This window comes from Protomyctophum parallelum (genome assembly GCF_964188405.1).
Source record: "Protomyctophum parallelum genome assembly, chromosome: 6".
NCBI classification, from domain to species: domain Eukaryota; kingdom Metazoa; phylum Chordata; class Actinopteri; order Myctophiformes; family Myctophidae; genus Protomyctophum; species Protomyctophum parallelum.
Window position 1 is genome coordinate 34,663,022 of NC_139701.1, and position 14,380 is coordinate 34,677,401.

A 14,380-nucleotide genomic window follows, 5' to 3' on the forward strand; every position below is an offset into this window, starting at 1 on the left:
AACTTAAAATCAAGACAGGGATTGGCTGGGGGACTAAGAGGACACAGGTGGAAAACAAAGACTAATCACAATACAGGTTAGACAAGGCAGGTACAGAACTACAGGGGCAGACAGGAAGGCACAAATCAATACTACAAAATAAAAGGTACACAAGTTAAAGGTGAAACTCAAACTGGAACTAAGACACAGGGAAAACACAATACTTAAAAATCACAAAACACTCCACACTCCACAAAACAATAACAAAAACCGCAAGAACAGGGTACACAAGAAAACACAACATGTCACGGACCGTGACAGTAAGTATCTTCCTCTTTCCATTGGTACAAATTTGCTATTGGTAAACAGAAAATGCATTGTCAGGATCATACACATTTTTAACAAGATACCGTGAAATTGGAAGTGACCACACAAAGAAATGAGCGGACAAAATTCACTCTAAAATTCAAGCTGATGACAGAACGGGTAACGTTGGGTCCTCTGTTTCCATGAGGGTGGTTTCAAATGGAATGATTAAAAACAAAATCCAGTAAGACGCCTGAGGGCGAGAAGCGACCTCGCCCTAAAGGGAATGGGAATTTTCAGGGCTGTTGAGAACTGTTTTCGCGGGCTGCCGGGCACGGCTGCACTAATATGCACTAATAACGTTGGGGCTGGACCGTCAAGTGTTTAAATGGACAGGTATCAGTCAAAAGGAAGGATGGACATCGAAGAGGAAGGATGGATGGGGAAGGATCAGGGCTCCAGCGTGCGACCTATTAGGTCGCATATGCGACTTAATTTGAACGCGAGTTAAATTTGAACATGGTCGCACCGGTGCTACTTATTGCTTTCACTCCCAGCCTCAACCATGAAGCACGGGCATTAGCGCGATAATAAAATATTAATTTATTCTCGCTCATTCGGCGCCTTCTCTCTCTCTCTTTCTCGCTCCCTCTCTCTCTCTGCCTGTCTGGCCCAATCCCAATCCACTCCCTTGCTGACTCAATGAGCCCTCACTGACTTAGCTGCGCGTTCATGTGAAGTCTGCGAGGGCTTGAGGGATGTCCCATTTGAAATCGGTAAGTCAGTGAGGGCTCAGCCCCGCCCCTTAATGTGCCCTTTGCCAAAGTCAGCGTCGATGCTGACTTTGAGATGACTTTAGCAAAGAAATTACCCACAGTTCATAGCGTTACCAGTGGAATGAGGGGGATCCTCCGAACGTCAATCATTTAATTATGCAAATTAGTTATGTATCACGATTAGAATGTCAACAAACACAATAGTGCTTTCTCACTGTTCTCAAAAGGAGACGGAATGGAAGGATATAGGCTATATATTTAATAACAATAATAATAATAATAAGGGAAACATGATGAGAAATGACAAAAGTAGCAAAGTAAAATAATATGGAAATGAAATGTATAATGAATAGTATTATATATTAATATTACAACTCATATCACACAGGAAAGTGTATTTATTAAACTAATAATAAAACGATCAGCTTAAATACTAAAATAAACATAATGTAAAGCATGTAGGTAGGCACTGGCTGTGAAGGACAGTCTTTATAAAGTGATGCAAAGTGTCATGAATGGCGGACTCATCTTCAAAGTGCTGTCCCATTTCTTTCACAACAATGTGGAGCCCTTACAGCCTCTCACCCTCAAGCACTTACAGCTGACGTCATTAAAGTCAATGAGGGTCCAGGGCTCAGGGCTTGAGGGAGGCAATTGGGATTGGGCCAGAATCTGTCTGCACCGGTCTGCACACGACACGCGGCGTGAGTTCAACAGTGGCGGTGCGCTCACTGATCAACCCCGAAAAAACGAAACTGATTTCAGCATCGGCTGTACATAAGTTTCCCTGGAGCGCACACATTTTACAACTATGATGATGCATGCTGTGCATTGCTGTCGCTGAATCCACGGAGACAGCAGACACAACGTATGGGGGACTGCGCCTCGCGTCCCCGGGCCCGACCCCAAACACGGTAAACTTGTTGTTGAAAAATAGCTTCCAATAGCTTGTTATTTTGCGTCGAGTAGCGCTGTGTGCAGGCCATAGACTGTATGCAGGCTACATACATGATCGCCTCGAACAAAATACATCTCCCACATGAAACCTGGTATATTCTTCGTCGTACGATGTGGTGTTGCATGCTGAAAATAGATTTACAAGCTCACAACGCGTCACGTCCACCACACGTTGTGAGCTTGTAGATCAGCACATGAAAATATGCAGGCTGAGACGTTTAGAAACTTTCCCCTTAACAATAAAAGCACATCAGCTTTCACATGTTCATTCCATATAAAGAAAAGACAGGAGCAAAGTGGGCAAGGATTATGAATTCGGTGGCATTTTACATTGCAAAAGGGTGCAGGAAGAGTGGTCACGTGGGCACCTCAGTGTTAAAGGTATATTCAGTGATTTCACTCAAAAAACCTTAGGTTTCGTTTTTGGCTGTGGAACCCAGCCTTTCGTCCAATCAGATAGAGAGCCAAAAACGAAACCTACGGTTTTTTGACCCCCAGGGGTTAACTGGGGACAGGGAGGAACTCCTTATATGGCCAGCACACTCTATAGTAGGGAGGATTATCACAACTAAACCAAAAAATAAGTGATATTTGAATTAAGTGAAATCACTGAATATACCTTTAAATATCCTTATTGGCCATTAGGTTGAACATGCCCATGCAGAAGGTAAGGGGTGTGTCTCATTTCTGTTTCATATAGCCTACAGTAGCCAAATAATAATAACGATATGGAAAAATGCACTATAGGTTTGGGTTAATTCATTATAATAATTTCCTATAGAATGTGTGTGAGTGAGAAATATAACATGTTATGTGCTTAATTTAAGGCATTTATGCTTCAGCCAAGAAAACCTTTGCTAGCCTTGGTGATAAGGTCATGTATTAATACAGCGCTGCGGCGCTATACAAAAAAAAGTTGGTGCTACCTAATTTGTGGTGGCGCTACCAACTGAAAAGGTAGGTGGCACCAGTGCTACCTGTGAAAAAGTTAGTCTGGAGCCCTGGGAAGGATCAACATATGGAATGTCAGAACAGGTCAGCTCCATATATGGAGAAGGTTTTGAGGTTTGAGATCAGATGTAGAGTGGGTGGCTCAGGGTGGCGCATACTTAGTTTAGACTAGTCATTGGTTAGACATGGGTTAAGGTTAGGTTTATGTGTGCTGCTGGTTAGGTTTAGGGTGAGGATTTGAGATAGGTTGTAGTTGTAGGACTAATGACTGGTCTAACCCAATGACTAGTCTAAACCAAAAACTGTCTAAACTAAGTACTGCACCCTGGCTCAGTAGGTAGAGCAGGTTGTCCAATGATCCCTGGGTCGGCGGTTTGAATCCCAGCTCCACCTGTCCACATGTCGAAGTGTCCTTGGGCAAGACACTGAACCATACATCGCCTCCAATGAGTTGGTCGGTGTGAGCTTGCTACCATTGGTGTGTGAATGTGGGAAGTGAGGACGCTGGCATCGACTGTTCCCTGCTTCACCTCCCAAGCACTTTGAGCACTTGGAAAAGCGCAAACTCCGGTCACTTCATGCGACCGGAAGTTTACGGAATGCATTGGTGACCGGGCTGTTTTCTGCCCCCTCCATCGCTTCTATTAGATGGCTCAGCCTGGGTGACCAACTAACTGACGGGAAATGTACAAATGGCACAATGACTACTTTTACTTTTAGTACTTTAAGTACAATTTGATACCAATACTTTAGTACTTCAGTCGGTTTTCACTAGAATCAAGCGGTTTCTGTACGTAGCCAGAGAAGTGCAACATACACTGTTCTCTCTGAGGGGTAAAATCCACGTGGAGGTTACCATTAATTTAGTTCCAACACTCCATCACTGCACTGTGTACTATTTATTTCATTGTGTCTCGCTGTCAGGAACAGTTACAAAGCTACTGTATCTCAATGAGATGTCACACGGAAAAAAACTCAGGCACGCGCATGTACGGGTGCACGCACGCGCACATGCACGCATGCATGCACGCACGAACTCACGCACAAACTCACGCACGCACACACACACACACACACACACACACACACACACACACACACACACACACACACACACACACACACATACACACACAGATAGATAGAGATGCAATAAGTAACAGTCAGGCCTATTGTGACTGCCATAATTATGTTTTTGTCATTTTTGTTGTTGTTGATATTTTACTTATTTGATGGTTTGGGTAAAATGTGTGTTCCGGAAGTTTGATTGTGTCATTTCCGGTAACATGACCATATACTTTGGAATAAGCTCAGGATCGCACAGTTATTGCATCTTCCGTCCATGCTGAGCAGACAGGAGTCTGTCACATTGAACATGGAGCGTACAAAGTTAAAGTCCTGGTTATGATAATGTGTTCATGGGTTCCTCTCACTACTTCATGCTCTTTGAATTACGTGCAGTCAGTGAGGTAAAAGACTTGTTTTGTACATGAGTAATTTCTTTATATTACATTATGTGCTTTGTTTCATGTTGCTCATTCTGATCATGATTTATTTGTGTTTTATGTCAGTTTTGACGTGGGCTTTGGAAGCGATGCCATGCTACAATAAAGCCGTCAGTCATACACAGAACAACTGCCTCATTCGTTCTTCAAGTTCGTCAAAGGGCGTGACACCTATAGACTCTGTGCTGAGGACAGCTTAATGTGATCTCTCTCCTCTTAACTTTTTATTCACTTCTTTTTATGCGGTGTAGGACTCTTCCTGCTTCTATTGCAGTCTCTCCTACCACCCCCAGGACACCCACCCCCCCCCCCCCCCCCAACTCCCACACCCGTCTCAATTGATTTCAGTTCAGTTCAATTGCTCTCTATTCAAATGATGCCTCATTGGCATGGCACAGAAAAACCTTACGCTGCCAAAGCTGAGGCGAGGAGTGACAAAACTGATTACTAAGAATTATTAGAGCCATGTCTGTCTCTCTCTCTCTCTCTCTCTCTCTCTCCAGGTGACGATGAATCAGGTGGTGTTAACAGCGGCCGTAGTCCAGCTGTAAAGGACGTACCCCCTCTTCATCACCCCGTCACTCCTCAGCATGCCCCGCCTCCTCAGGTAGGTTACACCCACTGATTTGACTGACCCTTCATTTGTATGCTATCGAAGCTGTGTACGCCATCTGTCTATCTGTGTTTTTTTACTTCTTTAATCCATCCTTCACCTTTCTCTTTCTCTCTTATCAATGCAGATTAAATTACATTTGATCATCTCTTTTTACATCTCTAATTGTTTTGTTGAGTTTTAATGGCACACCTCAGTAAGGAATGAAAAACGTAGAATAACATTTCATATGGGATGACTGCAGAAGCACAGGCACTGCATTTGGTACTGTACCTCGCATCCATGTTTCGGTGAGCAGAGAGTTTTTGTTTCCCTCGTGTCTCCTGACATCATTATATCAATTTACAATTTACAATTTAGGCATTTAGCAGATGCTCTTGATCCAGAGCGACTTACATTTAAGTAAAAACAAAGCATGTCATACATCCCATATATAAAAATATATCATTAATCGTGTATAAGCTAAGAACGTAACAGTTGAGTATCTATGTCAACTATACATACTATACTATATTATATATTATACAATATACATGTGTACTATAAAGTGCTATGACTACATAAAATGCAATTCTAGTGCTGTCTACGTAACGAGCTGTAAGTCTGTCTAAAATATGACATAAAATGCTATCTAAGGGGCTAGGCTAGGGCAAGTGCTACGGGCCATGGTGGAGTCTGAAGAGGTGGGTTTTCAGACTACGGCGGAAGATTGGGAGTGAGGCTGCAGTTCTGACTATTTTTACTGCTCCTATAGATGTTCAAATGCAATTTTCCACTGCCGTAAATAGTTTAATCCCATATTGCGCCGTCTAACTAGCTAAACTGGCGTGGACACACCTGATTCCTTTTGCACCCATTAAAGGCCTGTCTAATGTCCTACATCATGTCCTACATGTCCCATAATTCAGCGGTTCTCAGTTGGGTATTAGTATTTTAGTTTTTTGTAGAGGGATAGAATCACAGTAGGCTGACAGGAAATGGGGAGAGAGATGGGGGGTGGCATGCAGTGAAGGCCGTTGGGATCGGGAGTCGAACACACGGCACACTGCCAGACTGGGTTACCAGTCACGGTGCCTGGACCACTGAGCCACGGCCCAGGCAGGATGGGGGGTCCTTGACGGTAGCTAAAATGATCGGTGGAGTTACAGGGCTCCGTAAAACCAATGACATAATGCTATCTATCCTCTCGTCCGCCCACAGGTGGCCGTCCGAGGCTCCGCCCATACACTGGCCTCCTCCTCCCACCTGACGCCCTTGAGCCTGGCGTCGCTGCTCTCACTGTTCCTGCTGCTGTCGCCATGGGAGCCTCTCTGACCGCCACTTCCTGTTCCTGCTGCTGTCGCCATGGGAGCCTCTCTGACCGCCACTTCCCACCACAGATACTTGAGAGAGCGACAGACCGAGAGGGACCGCAGCGCAGACAGCCAGGCACGCAGCAGAGAGGCAGCAAGACAGACAGACACAGACAGGTACTCGGAAGGAAAGGCAAACCACAGGCAAGACGCAGAGAGACAGGTTAGACAGTCAGTCAAGCAGACAGAAGACCCATGTCACACGTGATGGCGTTTGAAGTTGTCCATGATGCAGACCACACTTTCTTTCAGTTATATCTCTGTAACCTGTTGTACAGTCTGGTCATGCATGGACATGAGGACTGCTGTTCATTTTACCACGTTGGTTTATCTGTGCATTTCTTTTTTTTATGATCTACTATACTTACCTTTGCATGTATTTTGTTATTCTATATTATTGTATTTCACTGGGATAGTTTGTACAGCACTACTGACTCTCTGAAAGAGAAATGTAAATACGGAAATCTATATTTATATAAACAGAGTTTTTATAGGATATAAGAAGGGCTTGATGTGTAAATATATAGATTATTTGGGCCAGATTCACAACGGAAATATACGACCAGGTGTAAATGAAAGGAAATAGCGTATTAATCCGTCCGATCAAGCTCACGTGTCATTCACCAAAGGTGGCATAGTGACTTCATTTGTGCGGATCGCCCGTGTATCTCATTTCGCCTCTTTCCCAAGTTATTCGCCTGGTGTCGCCTGGTTTAATGGAACATCCACGCCCATTCCACGCCATATAAGGCAACAGGAAATATCTGTCCTCGGATGAAAAACGTCATCACATCCTGCAAAATGCACAAGCTTACAACAGTGAACGTGGTGCTCTGCGATGCACTGCATCGCATGAGCTTGTTTATTTTGACAGACGAGTCTCTCGCACAGACATCAAGCTAGCAAACAGCGCAAGTTATATAAACGAAATGGACGGAACCTTACCAGGCCTGGAAGCACTGCATAGAAACTTGTCAACTTGCCAACTTATTTTGGCACGCGATTGCTTCACTCCTTGCTGAACGTCAGAATGTTAATAAGTATGTGTGTGTTGACAAACACAATGCTGGGCACATACATATCGTTTTTGTAGGTTTGGGGACTATTAATTGATTCAGCATGAAAAGTAAAGCATTCTAAATACACTGGTACACCAACCTCTGAGCTGACTTGGAAATGAGGACCACTCTGCTGGTGGATGACCAACGTCCACCAACCAAGTTCATGAATTCCACACGTAACGTGGCAATGCTCGTAAATGTCCGTACGCTCACGATATGTGCGTAAACTGCGTTGTGAATCTGGCCCATTATGTAGAACAGCACAGACTGACTTGGGGTCGGCGGTATAAGGAAACATGAGTGAATGACATTATCAACACAGATTAGGTTTCACTCAACACAGCCTCAACTCCATAGTTGAGTATACTGGCTGTAAACCAAACTGGGCCAAGTCGAGTCAAGTAGAACTTTATTTGTTCCCAGATGGGCATTTGGTTGTCCAGCAGTAAAAATACTGATAACACACACACACGCACACGCACACGCGCGCACACACACACACACACCACACACACACACACACACACACACACACACACACACACACACACACACACACACACACACACACACACACACACACACACACACACACACACACACACACACACACACACATACACACACACACTCTCTCACACTCACACTCACACACTCTCACACACACACACACACACACACACACACACACACACACACACACACACACACACACACACACACACACACACGCACACACACACACAACATCATAGTCGGGTGTCTAAAACGGTTGCTTTCCAGGAAATTGAAAAAAATAACCTGTGTTCCAATGTAGTAATACGTTTCATTGGTATTATTTTGATAAAACCTACTGACTAGAATAAATTCAAATGTAGGAAAAGTAGCAGATCTACAAGCTCACAACATGTCGCATCCCAAAGTGTACTTTTGCTACTTTTGTTGTGTGACTAGGACATTCACTTTTGTTGTGTGAAGTAGGACATTCATTTACAAAAAACAACATAAAGGGTTGAAATATGGAGATACAAGGATTCTGCCCGACACAAACAGTGTACTGTATACGCATACATATACACACACAAGTATAACCTCGCCCAGTAAAACACACAAGGCAATTAAATACAACATATCAAAGACTAAATAACAGTTCTCACAAGTAACACAAGTTATATGTTTAAGTAGCACTACTAAAATGATATCCATATTTATCAACATGGTTCGGTGATCAAGCTGATATTACCATTTACTAGGGCTGTCCCCGACTAAGGATTTGTATAGTCGAATCTGATTAGCCTAATATGTTCTATAGTCGACTGGTTGTCGAGTATAATAGGCAATTACCAATATTCTTTTTCTTTTCGTTTTTTTTTGTTGCACGATTTGACTAAAGAGATTGGCTGATCAGTCTGATTGCACAACATCAACATTTTAATGCAATAGAGGATCATTCCATTTGGGCTGTGGGGGGTGATTAATGTCTGATTTAACATATACCTGCTTGTTTTCTCCTGATAAATCATGATATGTATCCCATAATTCAAACTATTTGTTAATTAACGTAACAAAATTAGGCCAATCTCTAAGTGGAATCATGCAACAACAAAAAAAGAAAAAAAGAAAGAAAGAAAATAAAACAAATGACTTGTGGAGTTATGTGTCTGTAACTCCCAGAGTTAGACTTATATAGATGGGGGTCCCATAGATAGAAAAGGTGATGAAATTGTTTTTTTGAGAAGCTAAGGGTGTGATATTGACTGGAGTTCAGCAGTGAAATGGCTACGGTTATGAAGGAATGTTTGTATACGTGTTGGTTTTGGTTAACGGGCACATGAAGGTACATCTATTCTACAGGTATGTGCAGGAGGGGAGCTGATAGGCGGGATAGATTCTGCTTTAACCACATGAACCTTATATTTTGTGGACTGGAGCCCCCCAGGGCTCTGTACTAGGCCCCCCTCTTGTTTTCGCACTACACTAAATATCTTCGGCGAAAATAGCCAACCTACAAGCTCACAACGCCCCAGAATAGGGATTATGTTATATATTTGTTATATGCCTATAAGTCAGACAAACGTTTTTGTTGAGTGCCTGTGTGACATCTACTACAGACTTTGCATTTTTTATTTCCCCAATTGGTGTGAAGTAACAGAGTACAGTTTAAGTAGTTTTGTGGAGGATCTACCTATACTTTACTCGAGTTTTTGTGATTATCACAACTTTTACTTATTGTATTTGTATATTTATGTATTGTCCTGAATGTATGCATTGACCTGAGCAAAACAAATTTCCCTTGTGGATAATAAAGACATCTAATCTAATCTACTTTGATTTTACTGAATTAAAAAATATACATTTACATCATTAAAATAAACGTGCTCTAGTCTGAACACGTCTGAACACTCCCATTTTGGACGGGAACCCCTTTTGGTGTTAGCATCATGTCATGCTTTAGCTATTGAAAAATAGCAGATCTACAAGCTCGTAGGTCTGCTATTTTTAAGTTAAGTTAAGTGTTCAGATGGGTGGGCCGCAAAGGCGTTTTGAGTGGGCCCTGATCCAGAAAAGGTTGTACCTGTATATATAGCATTCATTTGGAGCTTGGAGAGAAAAAAACCCATTTCTGTCTATTTTGTTTGCTTTGTACTTTTGAAAAGCACATTGTACTTTTACCTTTTATATTTGAAGTTATACTGTGTATCTTTTTTATATATAGCCTACTTTATACTTTTATGCATTATCATACATTATCAGACATTTAGATTTTCACACGCCGAATTTGAAGTCGATCAGTCTGGGCGAAGGACAGATACACACGCACATCGCTGACTTGAAAGAATATTTTTGGGGTCTTTTATGCCTTCATTGATAGGACAGTATAGGATGACAGGAACTGGGGAGAGAGAGATGGCGATTGGAGAGTGAATATAAAGAAGGATAACCACTTTCAAGTAAGATACAGTATCTTTAGTTTTACGAAAGTATGGCTTTTTAAGTCTACTTTATACAACACTGCATTACTCTATTTAAGAGAGAAGCAGATAAAAGAAAAAGTAAAAAATAGATCTGTGAAACAGTCATCAGGGACAAGTCGACAGTGAACATAGACAGCTTCCTCAGACAAAGAAGGGGCTGCTGGTATTTTCTTAACACCACATATTGATATTCCAATCAACGCTCAGCTTATTATCAATAATATAGCCCAAGTGCTTGTACAGTACGACAGAAGTACTACTGAAGTATTTCCAATTTCCAATACTTTTACTTCTACTCCAGCCTCCAGGGGTTCTCAACCTGGGGTCCCCAAATTATAATTATTATTATTATTTTTTTTCAAGTGAATGGCTGGAAAATGTAAATTAATAGTTTACATAGTGGTGCATGCATAAACTTTCCTTAATGCTTATATCTGGTTTCAGTATTCATTTATGATATATTTTCTCTATTATTAAGGTTATTTTTGCAGTCAGTTTGCATCGGTGGTGGGGAATGGGGCGGGCGGGGCGGGGCCAAAGCATTTCCGGGGGTTGATTTTGATTATTATTACAAAGGATACATTAACCACTTAATTTTGGCCATTTGAAAATAGCCTATCTACAAGCTCACAATGCGTCGCAATGCGACACATTATGACTTATTATGATTATGATTACACTGCATAATGAGCATTTTTCCTTTTGGTACTTTAAGTACATTTCGATGCCAATACTTTTGTACTTTTAAGTAAATTTTGAATTCCGGACTTTTACTTGCAAGTTGCAACGGAGTACTTCTATATTGCAGTATTGATAATTTTACTTAAGTAAAGAAATTGTGAGTAGGCCTACTTTTTCACCACTGCATTTACGTGTCGACAGGATTGATGACGTCTAAAGTCAATGCGCATATGCTCGGTCTTGGTCACATTTAATTCAGAAAAAGGCTTCTTGACACCATTTAGAAACATAACCTGAGACAGGAGGGATACTTCATCCTCCTTCAGAAGACTCACTATAACCGTATCATCTGCAGACTTTACAATGTGATGGTTTTCAGTGTCAGCGCGGCACTCATTACTGTACAGGATGTATAGAAGAGGTGAGAGGACACAGCCCTGGGGGGAGTTGTGGGTGTAATATTTTGTCATTGTTAGATATTCAGCAGCAGAGCAGAGTAACATTGTTAAACTTGACCACAAACGCGTCATGTAAACTTTGAAATGTAGCGGCAACTCCAGGGCCATTTGGTCATTTATATCTAATTAAATGTAGTGAGTGAAATTACTCAACTCTCTACGGAGTACGGATGCTTTTTTTAGTTCCTGTAACAGTATAGTGATGAGAAGACAGGAAGCCATAGTGTACACAGTAAGGGGAGTATATGGACAGTGTACATAAGTACTTAAGTACAATTTTGAGGTACTTTTATTTTACTGGAGTATTTCCAATTTTTTATACTTTTACTTCTACTCCAATTACATCTCAGGGGTAAATATTGTACTTTTACTCCATTACAGTTATTTTAAAACTTGTGTTACTAGTTACTTTGTAGATTTTTATTATTATTACGAAACATTTATACTTCAGCCCTATTTAAACTTTGGCTATTTAAAAAAAAGGGAAAAAAAGACATTGTGATGCGAAGCGTTGTGAGCTTGTAGATCTGCTATTTTCAAAAGATGTTACATTTTGACTTTTGTAAACAGAGCATTCCTACCGTACGTTTTTTTTGCTATAACAAAAGTAAAAAACTACCGGTATGTGTGTGATTGATTACTCCAGAAATCCATGGCAAACAGGATAAAAAAAGGAAAATAAAATCTGGCTGTGGTCATTCTCTTTTTGAGTGGTGCAACCACTCCTACAACCAGCCAGCAATATCCGTGTGTATCATGTATCATGAGCACGAGTGGTGTGCGCATGGTGAAATTGGAACACGGGGTAATGCTGCGTGCGTGCATTTATTAATACCAGTAGGGGGTGCCAGAAACAGAGAGAGGGGTAGTGCTGAGAGAGAGAGAGAGAGAGAGAGAGAGAGAGAGAGAGAGAGAGGGGAATTGCACCACTCGGTTCACACAGGTGTGATTTTTCTAGAACGTCTAAGCTAAAATGACTGTGAACCAATGATTTTCTGATGCTCATTATTTCATTCACTCCAACAGTGGAACAGGGGACATGATATCAGGATATCACAACGTTTAACTACAGTAGGCCTATGCACCCCAAACCACTGAGCCGACAGGTTACATACTTACTGCAGCACTACCCCCCCCCCCCCCCCCGACAAGAACGGAGGGTTACACTCTCTGTAACCCGGGTTCTCTGAGTGGAGAGACTGGCTCTCCACTACATATTATTCAATATGTACGGGAACTGACCCCACGGGGCAGTGTTCATGGATATCTCTTTAAGACACATCCTCCTATGGTGGCCCTGCCCAGATGATCAGCGGGCTATTTAAGCCCCATCTGTGCAGAGCCACTTTGATTAATTCTTGATTGACACGAATTTCGGAGCGGCTCTTTCGTGGAGAGCCAGTCTCTCCACTCAGAGAACCCGGGTTACAGAGAGTGTAACCCTCCGTTCTCTATCGTGTTCGAGACTGGCTCTCCACTACATATTATTCAATATGTACGGGAACTCTCTAAGACACACCGCGAGGAAATAAGCAGACCAGCTGCCCCTGCGGCAGCCCGAGGCAGTTTACCTGAATTCCATCAGGGCCTATAAGTTGTGAGCGCCATGAGTCTGACCGTGGCTATCCTTGCCACAGGCGCTTGCCGAAATGCTCCAAAACTTCAGTATTCATACCAAGTAAGTAATACTCGTGGCCTAGGCGCAAGACGCCACCTAGGCTCAGCTGGCCCAGCACGATGCTAGGCCAGTGACCACCGGGGTGAAGGGCTGCTCAAGCCAGCCCGTCAGATGCCCGGCCAACCTGACCGGTCAAGGTGCCGGTGACCCTACCGCTGAGTAGCACGCAGGAGCGACTCCCACAGGGGGAGCGGATGCCACCACGTTCCATCGGTAGGACAGGGTGAATGTACTGTAGACAGAGTCGACCATGTCACTGCTGTGTAGATCTCTGTCAGAGATACACCATTCTACAGCAACCAGGGGGCTGTCGTCTCATGGGCAGAGTGTGCCTGCCTTCCAGGCGACACTGGCACTCCTGCCTGCTTGTCCCTGTTGGATCACCCCTGTGATCCGGTGGGACAGTCCAGCCTTCGACCATGGTCTACCCGAGCACCCCTGCTAAAACACACGAAGCGCTGGTCCGTCAAGTTGTGGGCCTACGTGTGGCCCTGACATACAGCTCCAACGCTCTAGCGGGGCAGAGTGGGTGACCGGCTCTGTCTGCACACTTCATCCGTCTGCATGTAGAGAGGACAGAGCTCAATCACCTGATTGAGATGTGCCCCTGAGAGAACCTTGGGGAGAAGGTTGGGTCGAGGTGTAAAACTACTCCATCACCCGGCCGAGCGTGTCATGGGTTGACAGCACTCGCAACTCCCACATTTCTCCTTGCCGACGTGACTATATAATACTGCTGTCTTGAGTGACAGCATGTCAGGCTCACTGACTAAACGATTTTAAGGGGGCTCGTCATAGAGCCTCCAGGGCTAACGGCCTGGCCCCCAAACAGGACTGGTGGGGCCCTAACCTGAGCTCCTCTGAGCACCAGGGTGCCATTCGGGAAATGTAACCAGGTTACTGCAGTCTGCAGTCATGCACTCCCGCTCAAGTCAGCCCTTCGGACAGTAGGCCAACAGACTGTTGAAGCCGTGTCCTGATGCGGAGCCCAGCCCACTCAGTGAGGAGGGTGCTGGCTGTCCCATGGATACCACACTGGCATAACCTGCTAAATGCGGACGGCATCAACACAGAGTCCGTCACACAGA

At 43.4% G+C, this 14,380-nt stretch overlaps 1 protein-coding gene across 2 annotated transcripts in view; it reads left to right on the forward strand.

The window, feature by feature from the left end:
- LOC310860710 (glypican-5-like) overlaps nt 1–7,319 on the forward strand; it is a 73,239-nt gene extending 65,920 nt beyond the window's left edge. For both annotated transcript variants that reach the window (XM_083767819.1, XM_083767820.1), the window contains 2 exons: nt 4,978–5,081; nt 6,288–7,319. In XM_083767819.1, the coding sequence (XP_083623945.1) occupies nt 4,978–5,081; nt 6,288–6,401 (218 nt within the window). In that variant the 3' untranslated portion in view covers nt 6,402–7,319. The remainder of the gene's footprint in view (nt 1–4,977; nt 5,082–6,287) is intronic.
- Nucleotides 7,320–14,380: the final 7,061 nt, after the last annotated feature.